General features: G+C 42.2%; 1 protein-coding gene across 1 annotated transcript; it reads right to left on the reverse strand.

The window, feature by feature from the left end:
* Positions 1-650: 650 nt before the first annotated feature.
* LOC107383045 (coiled-coil domain-containing protein 106) lies at positions 651-15,685 on the reverse strand. The gene is made up of 5 exons (XM_015955459.3): positions 14,104-15,685; positions 7,825-8,042; positions 7,535-7,747; positions 7,255-7,461; positions 651-1,416 (listed from the first exon to the last, which is right to left on the reverse strand). Exons 2-5 carry the CDS (start codon positions 8,030-8,032, stop codon positions 1,037-1,039), a joined length of 1,008 nt encoding a protein of 335 aa, XP_015810945.3. The 5' UTR covers positions 8,033-8,042; positions 14,104-15,685; the 3' UTR covers positions 651-1,036.
* Positions 15,686-15,724: the final 39 nt, after the last annotated feature.

The raw sequence follows: 15,724 nt of genomic DNA on the forward strand, positions 1-15,724 counted from the left end.
TTAACCCCCAAACTCACACTTATACCCCTGAGTACTTGCAACTGTGGTTCTGTGCAGAACCTTTTTCCATTCCAGGAAGTGTGATAAAAAACACACACACACACACACACACACAATGGGTGCATCTGGACACAAAGAGAGCAGAAGTGACGTTTGCATGCCTCAGGAGGCGAGAAATGGAAGAAGGCTGGCTGAGACGATGCTGAGCAGACCAGCATGCACCTGTCCCCTCTGGCTGTGAGCAGAAGCTTCCTCTCTTACGGAGGAAAAATTACACAAAGTTAAGAGGGAAGAAGAGATTTAAGGAGCGATTTGTAATGAGAAATGACTGAATTAGGTCACAACAGGAGAGGGTGGAGCTGCAGAAGATAAGCGGATGGAAAGCACGAGGGTGACAGAGACGGAGTCTCTAAACAACACAGATGTGGCCCCCATAATGGCTCTGCTTGAGTAATTTGTCACTCCCTGTGAGAAGCAGGAAAAGCAATGGCAACGCTTTACTCTGACACCACTAGCTGTCGCCGCACGCTTCCAGGATTTAAAAATATTCCCTCACTTGCAGCTGACTCAACCACACAAGCGATTAATCACAGGAAAGCCACTCAGGGAATAAGATCATCTTAGATATAAACAAAACTAAGAAAGGCCTCTTTAGGAACAACGTTTCATTCAAATAACTTATTTGTCTTACAGTGTATAAATCACATGAAACATGCTCTCGACAGTTTACATACATCCAATAAAAACCAAGAGATCGGAAAAAGGACACGGCCTTACCACCATTTTAAAATAACTAACAGCAAAAGAGAAGCAAATCTTTTCCACCATGTCGACACTGCCATCTTGTGGATCTTTCTAATACTGCAGACACAAAATGAATCATAATAAAAACATCCCAGGACTAAATCCGCTACAGTTGCTATAGAGTTATAAAATGTGCCGTAGAAACATCTGGTCTGTTGAGACATGGAGGGGAATTAGAGGAATGCTACATAAAACAGCAGCTTCTCTTTGCAAAGGCATCAATTAAAGCCAATCAACCTATTAAAATGCTCTCTGGAGCTCCCCCCAGTGGCTGCATGTGAGAATGCAACATCCTCGACCGCTTCCCTGAGATGGGCAGCAGCTCTCCGTTGGCTTTCATCTGGTCGATTTTTCTGGCCAGGTCGGCGTCAGTGTCGATGACCAAGGTGCACCGCTGAGCGTAATTTACCAGAGTCTCTTCTCCTTGGCGAAACGTGCCCACTAGGGGCGCCATGTCTTTGCCAGCCAGATGCAGCTCGGCGATGGACGCCGTGTTGGCGATGGTGTTTCTGTCGATCCCGAGGTGACGGAAGGCCTCGCTCATGCTCTTCTTCTTGATGAAGGCTGAGAGGACTTGTTTGTAGCGCTGGATGACGTACTGGACACCGGTGGCTGATGGACACAAGGACAAATCAAACAGAAACCTTCATGAGATTCGTTAGCATGAACTTTTTTTTACTTTTATTACTAAAAGGGGATGTTTGCAGCTACAATGGCTTATTAACACGATTGCTCCTCCTCACTAAAACAGGTATTTTCTCTGTGTTCGTCTCAGTGGGACCACTTTGCAGGGCTGTTTCCATGATTCTGCTCAGGTTTCACCACTTCGAGACGTTGGCCGAAGGAACTAATTTGGTCAATATTTCTGTTACCCGACTTTGCAAATTTCACCAACAATTAAGACTAGTGTTTTAAAAGTAAACAAAAAGAGACTGATCTGACCTTTTAATTTGACACAGTGGTTGACCTCTATTGCTTTTTTCTATTGGCGACACCAACGCTGATATGTAGGAGACATGGTCAGCCGGTGGATATGTACTGCCGATTTTCACGGCCTGCAGTAGGGCTGAACGATCTATCGTAGGGCTGCTCAATTAATCGAATTTTAATCCCGATTACGATCTGAGTTTTGAACGATTATAAAAACAAAACAAGCCGATTATTTGCTCCTCCCACTTGCGCTGCCCTGAGTTGCAAATGAAGCGCTCCTCCCACAGTGTTGCCAACTTAGCGACTTTGACACTATTTCTAACAGCTTTTCAGATCCCCTTCTTGACGTTTTTAATCTCAAAAGTACCTAACGAACACCTCAGAAACATCTCTGGTAACCCTTAGCTACTTTCTGGATAACTGTCGTCGACATTTCCTGCAGGTTAGCTAAACACTCCGCCTGCGCTCCGGACCGTTCTTCAGGACATTAGGAAAAGGAATGATGTAGTGATGTGTCAGTCGCTACAGAAACGGCTCTCGGAGCCGGTTCCCTGTTGGATTAACCAGAGTGAGTGACACACACCGTACCTGTGGGCTCCTGAGCCGATAAAAACAGCTAAGTGTGCGCGTGCGGCGCGCTAAACACATGCAGCTTGCCCGATTGCTGTGAGACCGGGTTGGGGGGTGGGGGGTGCAACTGTGGTTGGGACATTTATTACATTAACTGATGGACCTGTAAATAAATAGTTTATAAATAAGGTAGAAATAGAAATAAGTTCCTCACGCTGATAAATAATAACTAATCTCTCTGAGGACACAGTGTTAAGTGCACTCTCCTACAGCACCTTGACACAACTCAATAAATGTTATGCAACATTTTGTGAACATCAGTTTATTTGCATTTGTTTGTTATAAATGCCACTGTATAATTCTTGCTGTCAGTATTTGCAAGATACTGGCATTTGGGTCTGTACTGGTTAGACTTAAATGAGTTAAACCAAGGTCTACAGCCCTTGGGTCATAAACTATGAGCTGTAAGCATATTGGTCTTTTTATACTGGGAATCAGGAGTTATTTTAGTGATCATCTTGTTTCTTATTTATTTTTGTCCTGATTGTGCCCTGAGCAGTTTTATGACTGAATAAAAACAAATAAAATCCACATTAATTGAAAAATCGTCTAAAATAATCGAGATCTCAATTTCAGTCACAATAATCGTGATTATTATTGTTGCCATAATCGAGCAGCCCTAATCTATCGTTTTTGGACCGAAATTGTGATTCAAACAACACGATCACGTGACCATCAAAGCTGCGGTTTTAGCGGTTTTGACTGATCCAGGATCAGGTGTGTAACTTTTTTTTTTACATTCGGAGTTTCCCCCCTGTGTTATGGCGGTGGCAAAAGCCAGCGCGGAGGGGGGGGGGGGGGGGGGGGGTGTACCGTCCAGAGCCGAGCCCAACTCCACAGCTGTCACAGCTGCATGTTCAGGTTATTTTCCCTGTTTTATGTTCCCACACACATAGCGCTGCTAGAGCCGATAATAATGCACCGTAGGTGAGCCCGGGACAGAGAGAGAGAGAGAGAGAGAGAGAGAGAGAGAGAGAGAGAATGTAGTTGAGTATGGGAGAGAGACTCCTCCCACATCGGAGCAGGTTCAGGCTGATTTCTGAAGCTTGGTTTATGCTTCATCAGTTCGAGTGCGGGATTAATAAATATCTTTGAGTCGCGCACTTAAGTTGAAAGCTCAACTTGTCCTTTAAAAATGGTTTGAATGTTTCTGACGGCACACGCTAAGCTGTCAGAATGCGTGCGTCTCTCTCACGGAGCTGACGTTTTAGTGAGGAAAAACTATCAGACGGCTTCGAAAAACCTGCAGCCAGCCTGCCGCGGTAATGCTGGAAAACTGTATTTAGTTAATTAATACGTTTAAAAGCTGTTTCTACCTACAGAATTCCTCCATGCATTTTTGGAGTGGAACATGTTTTTATAAAGCTCCTCTCTAGATAAAAATCACAAGTTGCTTCACAAAAAATAAAAAATAAATTAAATAATGGTAGAAAATAACAAAAAATTAAAAAAAATTAAATAATGGGAGAAAATAATAATAGCTTTGACTTTATTATATGATTAAATTGTAAATATTAATGTGAATGATTTGTTGTACTAGATTATGATCTAGACCATCTTTTCACTTCATCTACAGGATGGCTTGGCAGGCTAGTGTTGGACCTTTGTTTGCAGAAAATCGTAAATTGAACCGAAATCGCTATTTCTGCTAGAAAAACTGCAATTCATTCTTTCCCAGAAGTCGTTCAGCCCTAGCCTACAGCCAGATGTTTTCCACCTTATCTTCACGCTAAAATGCCACTAACAACGTCGGCGGATTCATAACATTTCTGAAGCTGAATCAGTTTTTGATCTCTGAATTTAACTAACTACCATTTTATGCCAGCAGGTGGCAGAAGTTTACCATTTTGTAGTTTTTTTTAAACAACACTAATGTGAAGTATTTGGCACCAGAATCAATGCAGCCAACCATTAAAATGTACACTGCTCACAAGATTTAGAGGAACACTTTTTTTATTGGGCCTGGCATGAAACCAGTTAAACCTGTCTGATCATTTCCTGGTTGATTAAGCAGCTGAGGGCATTGTTAATCACATTCAGCTGGATTGGTGTTCATGGACTTAACACAGGTGCACTAAAGTGGCAACAATTACAAAACCCTCAGAACAGGACTGGTTTAAAATGTAGAGGTCATTTCAAGTTTCTCCCTTTTGATCTTTTTCGGCTGGTTTTCCACTCGTGCTGGTTTTGGCTCTCTACTGGCGGTATGAGGCGATTCCTTAACCCTACAGAAGTTGCACAGGTTGTCTAACTTCTCCAGGATGGCACATCCACACGTGCTGCAGCAAGAAGGTTTAATGTGTCTCCCAGCACAATCTCCAGAACATGGAGGAGATTTCAGGAGACTGGCGGTTATTCTCAGAGAGCTGGACAGGGCCGTAGAAGGTCCACAACCCATCAGCAGGACCGATACCTGCTCCTTTGTGCAAGGCGGAACAGGCTGAGCACCGCTCGTGCCCTACAGAATGACCTCCAGAGGGCCACTGGTGTGAACGTATCTACCCAGACAATCAGGAACAGACTTCATGAAGATGGCCTGAGTGCCCGACTTCCTGCAGTGGGCCCTGTGCTCCCTGCCCAGCACCGTAGAGCTCGACTGGCATTTGCTCAAGAACACCAGAACTGGCAAGTCCGCCACTGGCGCCCTGTACTTTTTACAGACGAGAGCAGGTTCACCCTGAGCACTTGTGATAGATGTGAAAGAGTCTGGAGAAGACAAGGGGAACGTTATGCTGCCTGCAACGTCGTTCAACATGACAGGTTTGGTGGCGGGTCAGTGATGGTCTGGGAAGGCACATCCATGGAGGGACGCACAGACCTCTGCTGCATAGGAAATTGTGCTCTGACTGCCATGAGGTATCGAGATGAAATCCTTGAACCCTTTGTCAGACCCTACGCTGATGCAGTAGGTCCTGGTTTTCTCCTAATGCACGACAACGCCCGGCCTCATGTGGCAAGAGTATGCAGGCAGTACCTGGAGGATGAAGGAATTGAAACAACTGAATGGCCTTCACGATGCCCTGACTTAAACCCAATAGAACATCTGTGGAACATTATGTTTCTGTCCATTAGGCGGCGCCAGGTTGCTCCTCAGACTGTACAGGAGCTCAGGGATGCCCTCACACAGATCTGGGAGGAAATGCCACAAGACACCATCCGTTGTCTCATTAGGAGCATGCCCCGACGTTGTCAAGCATGCACACAAGCTCGTGGGGGCCGCACAAGATACTGAAAAGCAATTTGAGTTGCAGAAATTAAGTTTTTGAAATAATGGACTAGCCATCTTCATTTCACTCCGATTTTAGGGTGTCTACTCAATTGAGCCCTCGGTAGGCTGATAACTTTTATTTCCATTAAAACAGGGGTGGGGAACCCTGGTCCATCGAGGGCCGCTATCTAGGGATGGGTACCGAATTTGGTACTTTTTAAGGTACCGGCCGAATTCCATAGTACCGACCGAGCACCGATTCACGTCGTTTCAAACGGTGCCTCGTTTCGGTACCCGTCCTTCATAACCAGAACTTGTCAAGACAGCTGCGCATACGCAAGAGCGTTATGTCGTCGGTCGCTGCGAGCCAGTTGTAAACAGAGCAGCATGGTAGAAAGAACGCACGCTAAAGCTTGGGTCCACTTCACTAAATGTGATGGGTAACTGGGTGATGATGAAACCAGCGACAACAATCTAAGTGAGACATCCTCATCTTAATCTGCTCTGGTAGGTAAATAAAATGTTTAAGATAACGTTAGCTTGATATGTTAGCTTCCGTTTCGCTAATGGTGCGTTCGCTTTCTCCTCGGAACTCAGAATTTCCGACTAGAAGAACATGAACGCGCTCTAAAGTTTGGCTTCACTTTACTAAATGCGACGGGTGATTGGGTGAAGATGAAACCAGCGACAACGATCTAAGTGTGAGGCATCATCGTTTTAATCTGCTCCAGCAGTTAAATAAACTGTTTAAGATAACGTTAGCTTGATATGTTAGCTTCCATTGCCACCATTGTTATCAGCTAATGGTGCGTTCACTTTCTCCTCGGAAATTCTAACTTCCCAGTAGGAAAAATCAAATGAAAAAAGACGGTAAAAGGAATGAAGATACACAGTAAATTTAGTTCACAGTAAAGATGTTTGCTTCAGTTTAATTATCAGCTTATAAAACTACAAGGACGATGTTAAAATACAAACAGTTGAATGTTATTTATCGTGATATTTATCAAATATTGTTGTATATTGAGAAAAATATATATTTAATTATAAAAGAGAATTAAAATAATAAACACTCAAAAGTATTGAAAATTGGTACGTTAAGTACCGGTATCGATTCAAATGTCAAAGGTACCCATCCCTACCGCTATCCAGCATATTTTAGTTTCAACCCTGCATCATCACACCTGATTTCAATCAGCAGGTGATTAACAAGCTTCTGCAGAGCTTGATGAGCTGCTGATCAGGTGAATCAACCACTGAATCAGAAGTGTTGGAGCAAAGACGTGCAGGATACCGGCCCTGGAGGACCAGGGTTCCCCGTGCCTGCATTAAAAGACTTGGCATCCGTTTGTTCCTAAGACATTGCCCTGCCATTATTTGTATAGATATCCAACTTCATACTCAGATCTAATGTATCTAATGTCTTTCTTTAAAGTGTTCTTTTAATTTTTGTGAGCAGTGTATATTTACATAAAACACATTATTAAAATGTTCATGCAAAGATTAGTTATTAATCAGGCAGAAGAAATCTAAAAGAAGACGAGAGCGATGACGGGAGCCCGAGTGTCGAATCAGGAAGTGAGTAAGATGTAAACAACTGTAAACAGAAACTTTTCCCACTATTTTGTTTATAATTCTTACCTCATTAAAATATAACTTCTGTCTAATAATGTCTCTTTGCTGACCTCTCTTCCTGCTGTAGTCCTTCCCTTTCCTGGATCTTTTCTTGTCCTTGTGGTGTTTCCTCCTCCTGTGGTCGCTCGAAGCCGCCGACATCCCCGACGAGTCCGACGCCTCAGAGCCGCTGTCGCTGCTGGCGAGCGAACTAGAAGAAGCCCTTTCTCTCTTTCGAGATTTGTTTTCCGAATGCTGCACCTTGCTCGATTTGGGAGCTGTGTTGAATACATAAAACCCATTAAAAACACCTAAATGGGAACATTTGTTTAGTAACGCAGCATAAATCACCTTCAGCTGTTGAAGAGGGGGTGGCGAACGCTGCCACAGAGCGGTTACTCGTGAGGTTTTCGATCTGGCTGCGTAGGAACTTGCGGTCCTGCATCAGGTCCTCCACCTGCCTCTCCAGAGCGGCGATGCGCTCCTGCTTGCTCTCCAGCATGCACTGCAGCTTCGTGATGGTCAGCAGAACCCTCGGGGGCAAACCATCAAAATTTGAGACGGCTGGAAACAGATCAGGCGAGAATTTGTTTAACTCCAGAAAAATGTGTTTGCTGTTGGTACATCTGAGGACGTCTCACCAGACATGGCGCTGCTGGGTGTGTTGTCCTGGACAGCATCAGCCGAACCTCCAGTTTGGAAGCTTTCCCATTTGATGATGCGCAGGTCATCCTGCTCCTGCTTCAGCCAGCTGGAAGAGCCGAGCCGGTCTTTGGTCCGAACGGAGCTGGAGTCGATCTCTATGCAGGGGGAGTAGCCCGACGGCTCCTGCTGCCACATCGACGACATCTTCTCAGACCTGAGCGACACAAAAGGAGGATTAGATTAAAAAGGTGATCGTGTCCCACTGGTGCAGAAACACTGATATTATAATTGTGCTTGTGGATTTTAGTAACTTTTACTTTTAAATCTTGTTTATTTTTTTTAAATGAAGTACATTCTCAGCTCCAATAATAACCTTGTGCAGGAAGCTCGTTCATTTTCAGCGTTTGCCATCATCTTGCTGCCAGCAAACCTTTACTGAAGCCATTTCCATGGCAACGCGACAGCTCGCGTAATCACAAGATCTAAATCTCATAATTACGTGACGAGGACCTTATAATTAGCGGATCTCGTCTGGCACCATGGATCCACCTCACTAAGAGGAAGTTACTTACAAATCTGAGCTACACTGAAACGTGAACCATCCTGCTTTAACCCCAGTAGAACACCAACCCACAGTGTGAATTTAATGAATACAAATTATCGGTATTAATGACATGTTTTCTTTTTTTTATTTGACTTAGAATTGTAGATATTTCTTCATTTATTTTGTACACTCATGTTTATCACTTCGTTGTAAACATGTCTAAATACTGCTGTACTAACGTTACAATGGTTATTTCTGCACATAAACAATTGTTTTGTGTTTTAAAGATGAGTTTAAACATTAAAGCTCTTGCAAAAGCACTCATTGTTCTGCAGAAGCACAGCACTTATAGTAAACAGACAGAGCCATATGGGTTTTCTTTTGCCGATACCAATATGCAGAGGTCATGGTAAACCGATGGCCGATACCTACCGCCCATCTTCAAGGCCGATATCTAGACCTGTGACATTTTTAGTAAGTAATGTAATAACGTCAATACGAGGGTAAATTGGATCAAATAAATAGCTTAAGAGCTATTTATTTCTATTCTCATTACTTTGTGACCAATAGCTGTAATACTCTAGCCTGGCAAGCCAGACTAAATAAATGTGTTATTTAGTCTGGCCATGCTCCATTGACGGCTCTTGGTTGTGGGGCGGGTTCTACCGTTGTCTTTCAAATGATCTCCGCATTCCACTGGACAATGAATGTGACATACTCTTGTTTCACTCTGTTGCATCATCCCACCCACCAGGCATATAGAGTGCCCTGATTGGCCCACAAAGTGGATAAAGCTCTGTGATTTGTTCACTAAGCAGATAGAGCACTATGATTGGCCCACCATTATGGACCAACCACAGCTCTCTATGTGTTTGAAACCCCTCTAGAGAGCTGTGATTGGCTGGCCAGAGTCCTGGTAGGAGCTGCGGAGGTTCCAATGGAGCATGCCTAGACCATTCTTTGCAAAGCAAGAATTTGGTCTAGTTCACTAGGCTAGTAATACTCTATTATTAGAGAATATCATCTTGCTTGGTCTTAGGATGATTAATTAAAAGGTTCTAGGATTCTTTTCATTATTAAGGGATCGTCACACTTTGCTTTGATTCAAGAACCAGTCAGTGTTTGCAAACACGAATTTATTTTACAAACAATTTTAAGCCTCGACAAATGTTAAAACTCCATCTTTCAGTTCTTTTTGATGTTTGAACTATTATTTACTGAGTGGACGCGAACTAAGAGATGGGGGTCTGGAACTAGGTGTGAATGTAGTATTTCAGAGTCAAAATCTCCACATCTCACAGAGAGGTGAGTTCTGGATAATAAAAGAAGTTGGTTTGCATCTGAGCTGTAAGCTGTTCTTATCAAACTGCATACAGACACTGTCTCACTGTGTTCTACGTACCCAAGTGGAGACGCCCTTGCGGATCCGAGATGTCAGGGGGTTGGAGACCCCGGGTACAGAAGTCCGTAGACTAACTCCTAGTACGACCAGATCGGTCCAGGTAACACAGGTGACCTGGATGGAACCAAGCGTCTCAAAACCACTCTGAAGGAGCGTTACAAAATCAGCTTTGTTCTGCAGGAAACATCTCTTGTTGTCCTCGGCTTTGCAGGTGCAAAAGCTTAAAGATTTGACAGCGTGTCAAAATCCTTTGGTAGCCAGTCTTAAAGCTTTGCTCGACTCCAACCCTCGTTCTGGTGGAGGTTCGAACTTGCCTCTGGGTTGAAGCAGAGCGGCTGGTTTTATAGCCCGCTGTTTATCTATTACCAAAGATATCAAGACTTCTCAGAACGCACACTCTGTGGTGCAGAGCCGCTGAGTCTGAGAAACAAGGTTAGTTTATGTGTAATGCTTCTTAATTTAGCCTTACTTCTTGTCTGGTGTGAGTGATCGAATCCAGTAAACATACTTAGCATCATTGAACAGATTTGCGAAACATTTCATCATTTATAATTATACATGGCAATATTTAGTGAATATTAATTGTAAGATCTTAGCTATAAGATCTTCTTTTCTTTAAGGATTATTCTGAAATATAAAATGATTACTTATATTATGAAATCTTTTCTTCTGGGAATAAAAGTTTACTTTAGGAGTTTTCTTGTGAGGAACCTTGGGGAAAGGAATACTACTGTTCATCTTTCATTATCTGATGAAGCTTCAGTTCAGCTGATGAAGTCATCTGATTAAAGAGCCTGCGTGCAGACATTCCATCTCCTGTCGGGGTAAAATACAGCAGAACGTGTGTAGCCAGGGTGATTTGCTCTGGCCGTGCATATGAACTGTGGGATCTCAAAATCAGTAAGTAAATTTTATTTCTATAGCGCTTATCACAGACATAGAATCACAAAGTGCTTCACACTGATCAAAACAAAATAATACATAGTCATAAAATCATAACGATGTCAAAACAGAAATAGATTTTCAGAAAAATAAAGTCATAAAATTAAAAACATCCATAAACAGATGAAAGATTACAAATTTGAGTTAAAAAAAGAAAACAAAAGATTTAGGTAAAAGCAGATTTAAATAGAAGAGTTTTTAGCTGCTTTTAAAAGTGTTCAGACTGTCAATAAAGGAAGATCATTCCAGAGTCGGGGTGAAACAGCCTGAAAGGAGCTTTCACCTCGACTCGTATATCTGTTCTTTGGAACTTCTAGAAGGTTCTAGTGTGTGGACCTGAGGGCCGGGCTGGAGCTTTAACCTGAATCTATTTTTCAACTCAGAATTGAACCAACTCTTATTTAATTGTGTGAATTAAAAATAAAATATTAAACCAAAGTTAATCAAACTAATTAATATAAGACAGACAGACAGACAGACAGACAGACAAGACAGGCAGGCAGGCAGACAGACAGACAGACAGACAGACAGACAGACAGACAGACAGACAGACAGACAGACAGACAGACAGACAGACAGACAGACAGACAGACAGACAGATAGATAGATAGATAGATAGATAGATAGATAGATAGATAGATAGATAGATAAGATATAGATTGTCCACCTCGAATTGAGGCAGAAATTCGCCTTTGACATCGCATTCACACAAATACATAAAAAGACAAAAGGTATTAGAATGTTATCATCGTAAAAAAGTAAAACTTTAAGAATTCTAAATTGTAATTGCGGTGAGAACAAATGATTTCTTATAGACACCTTTCTTGGCCAATGGAACCCTGAACCTCCTTCCTAACGGAAGTAACTGAAAATGAGGGTTCATGGGTGGGTTGGGTCTGCACTGATCAGGGTAGCCTTCCTGTGCGCTGCTCGCTCGAGAAGAACAGGAAGTGGGATCTGAGGGGAACCTGTAATTTTGCTGCCTAATTTAACAATGCGAGAGTTGTGTTTTGTTTTAAACTGTAAGAAAGTTATACCAAGCTGTAATATTGAAAGTTAGAATGGATTCAATCAGTGATTTATATACAATTGTTAGGATGTCCTTGTTCACATTGAGTGCTCTTAGCTTCCTTAGCAGGTGGAGTCTTTGCAGCGCTTTCTTGTAGACACCGTTGCTGTGATTTGCAAAGGACAGGTGGTCATCGATTTCTGTTCCCAGGTACCGGAATGACTGAACCTGCTCCACAGGCTGTCCCTGTATGCTGAGGGGTTCGAACAGGGACGTGCCTGCCTCACTGGCTGCCCCACAGCACATTTCTTTAGTTTTTGAGATATTCAGCCCCAGGTGAGTCTTCAAATGTCTGGACCAGATTGCTGATCGCCTGCTGATATTTAGACAGGTCCTCCGATGTCTTCACTGATGCCACCGGTTCCATGTCGTCTGCATACTTATACAGGGCCATTCTCTCACTAAGGCACCGGATGTTGTTTGTGTAGACTGAGAAAAGCACTGGGGACAAAACAGCCTTGTGGCAGTCCAGTGCTAATGACACTTTTCGTGGATTTAAATCTTCTTAAAAACACTTGTTGTGGCCTGTCTTTCAATAAGTTGTGGATCCATAAAAGCAGCGTCGTGTGGAGATGGAGATCTGAAAGCTGTTCCAGCTAAATGCTGGTGTCTACTGTATTAAATGCAGAAGAAAAATCCATGAATAAGATTCTTGTGTATAGTTGTGTAGAGTCCATGTGTTTAGTGACAGCATTTAGAAGTGTGAGACATGCATCCTCTACACCACGTTTTGCCTTGTAAGCAAATTGTAGGGGATCCAGCTGGTCTGAGATAAATTGTGTCAAGCGTCCTCCCACTACCCTTTCCATGCACTTGCACAGAACTGATGTAAGGGCCACAGGTCTAAACCCCCCGGTTCTTTTGCATGAGCTTTCTTGGGGATCGGAATTATCTCAGATTCTTTCCATTGCTCTGGAACGCAGCCAAAGTCCAGAAGGAGCTGGAAGAGTCTGGTGAGTACCCCACCTAGCTGGGTGGAGCATTCTTTCAGAACCCTGCCATGGAGCCCATCAGGGCCAGAGCTCTTGTATGGGTTGATGCAGCCCAGGATGGTGGTGACCTCCTCCTCGCTGATGGTCAGTGAGGCTGTCGGTGGGGGGTGGGCTCAGGTGGAAAGAGGGCAAACACCATTGAAAATGACCAAGTATTAAATGTAAATAGGGACATAAAAAAGAATGTCAGTTGGCAAAAATGTTTTGGAGATTAAATGTTTTTTCAGTGATGGAAAAATATGTGCAGCACTGGGCTGCCCATGGATGTGCCTGACTTTAAATAGGCTCTACTGATCCATGGCTGTGACAGTTAAATAACAGGCGTTAAATTTAGAAGTATGTGGATGCTGTTTTGCTGAAATGTATTTTAGTCCATTTATAATTATTCACTCTTCATGTTTCAGAACAATAAAAAAAAATAATTTAATTAAATTGAAATGTGTGGGCAAGACTCTGAACCACGCAAGGATGTGTGTGGACGAGAGGCTGAAACTGGCTTTAAGTGATTGGGAAGACCTGAAATAAATTCAACCTATTATTAGTTTATGATTAAATACCAAGTTAATGATTACATAACCTGGTTAGTTATAAACTAGATGCTCTTAGGGCTCTGGAGAAAAGTTCACTGATTCATCGTTTGATAGTTAGTTAGTTAGTTTATGATTAACTAGTTATTCACATTATTTACAACTGCTTTGTGGTCCTTTTGTTACCAACACTGGTTTCACTTTAACAGAACTTTCCGTAGAAAATGGGAATACTTACAGGAAAAGATAAATTTGTTTAAAATTAATACATAAAATCACAGCAAACCAACGCACCATATTAACTTTACGGTACATTATAGCTTGAATTCATGCTTCACCTTGTTGATTCTATTTGTTCTGCAGCCAGAGACGTGGTGCATTCAGGTGCTCATGTACATTTTTAGGAAAGAAGAAAACTAGTTATCATTCATTTTTTGTTTGTTTTGTTTTTAGAGCTGAACTCTTATCATTACTTGCAGTAAATTGCAGCATCATTAAGAGGCATAAAGTGATGAACATTTGACTTTTTTTTATTAAGATTAACATCACTGTATGAAAAAAGACTAGTCTCCTGATTAAACACCCAGATGTGATCCTTTAGATGTGTTATAAACATTTACAAGTAAAAAAGCAGAACATGCTAATCTTGTGTCGCGAATATTATTCTACAAAGGCAGTTCATTTCATCTCGCTGTGGTTTTAATTACCTCCGACCAAGATGGATGCTAATGACTGTAATTACAGGGGGAAATCGGCAAAAAGGGCCCCCAAAGCCGGCTAAACGCACAAAACCACGTACCTGTACGTGAGTCCAGCGGTTTCAAAGAAGACCGAGTTTATTCCAGCTTGTGTTTCGTTGCGAATTTCAAGTTAAACCCGCCGTTTGTCCAAAAATATAAACAGAGACGCCAACACAACGTCCATGTCTGGGTAAAGGGGCGGAGCCACGGAGCGACGCAAGAGGGCGAGATGAATTCAAGGACCTGGCAAAAAATCGTACTTCCTAGTACATTAGAATAATAAGTAGTTAAAGGGAAAGCTCACGTTATTAGTACTTTATATGAATGTAAAACATATACATTATTAACACTGAACACCATGACATTCCAAACAAAAAATATTTATTTTCTTAAAAAATAACGTCATATTTTAAAATATGCTTACAAAAAGTTCTCACTTAAAATTCTCATTCATTTTAAAAATGCGTATTTCAAAATTGTAGTTAAAAATGAAGACCAGAATTTTGATTTGAGCAACTTTAGAACCAAACGGAGTAAACTTGTGAATCTTTAGTAGTCACCAACTTGATTATGAAGCTCAAGGATAACCAAATTGTCAGGGCTGCTTGCTCTATACCCAATGACTTTAGTTCCATAGACACACTAATAAGCAGCAGGGTAATTTGCTCTAACAGTCATTTTCTCTTAATTAGCTTAAAATACAAAAGACGTATTCATCTAACAGTGTTAAACACCATGGTTATGTGGCATCAAAGTGCTAAACCCAGCTTCAGCCCTGCAAACTCATACTTTTTAAGTGACTTTATAAAAATGAGGAGGGGAACTGATAGTGACAAGATGCTTGAACTACATCTAGTTTGTAGTAAACTATTAATCCAGTATGTTTTAGTTGTTCCGTACTCCAACACACCTGACTCAGTGGCTGACTTCCTATATCCACAGCGGCCTGATAATCGCGTACCGCATAAAATCAAGCAGAAGCATCTAAAACATACTGGACAACAGATCTGCAATACCTGATCTAACTGATCCACACAGATCACAGATATGGGGCAGCAGTAGCTAAGGAGGTAACGCGAGTTGCCTCATGATTGGAGGGTCATGGGCTCGATTCCAGCTCCCGCCAGGGGGCATCACGCTGTTGTGCCCTTGGGCAAAACCCTTCACCCAACTTTCCTGTGTTGGTGGTGGTCAGAGGGGCCAATGGCGCCAAACGACAGCCTTGCCTCCGTCAAGGGTGGCCATGGCTGCAAAGCAGCTTACCATCACTGGCAGTGTGTGAATGTGAGAGTGCATGAAAGCGTCTTTGAGTGTCCTAAAAAGTGCTATATATGTTTAATGTATTATTATTATTAATATGTGCATTCCTGTATAAATATAACCAATGGAAATGGCCAGAGGATTCGTCAGTTCCACTCATTAGTTGTGTTTAAATTCCATTCATGACACAACAGAATAATTGAATTTGAAGGCAGCCACAGAGCATCATATTAACAGGGATGTGTGACAAAAGCAACTTTTATTCTGAAGTCCAGTTTTGTGTTTGACCTTTGGTTAACATTAAACTCAACATTCAATTAATGTTTGATGAAGTTATCGTGAAAGTTCAACCCGATCCAGCAGAAGGGAGAGAGACACGTTCTTTTGTCACATTGAGAAAAAGTTTCCCACCTTTATGAC

The sequence above is a fragment of the Nothobranchius furzeri genome, chromosome 7 (assembly GCF_043380555.1).
Source record: "Nothobranchius furzeri strain GRZ-AD chromosome 7, NfurGRZ-RIMD1, whole genome shotgun sequence".
NCBI classification, from domain to species: domain Eukaryota; kingdom Metazoa; phylum Chordata; class Actinopteri; order Cyprinodontiformes; family Nothobranchiidae; genus Nothobranchius; species Nothobranchius furzeri.

Coding starts and splice junctions, on each gene's coding strand:
- LOC107383045 (XM_015955459.3), bottom strand. CDS start 8,032: ATGTCGTCGATGTGGCAGCAGGAGCCGTCGGGCTACTCCCCCTGCATA. Junction 7,462..7,534: donor CCCCTCTTCAACAGCTGAAG/GTGATTTATGCT, acceptor TATTCAACACAG/CTCCCAAATCGAGCAAGGTG. Junction 1,417..7,254: donor GGACTACAGCAGGAAGAGAG/GTCAGCAAAGAG, acceptor TGTGTCCATCAG/CCACCGGTGTCCAGTACGTC.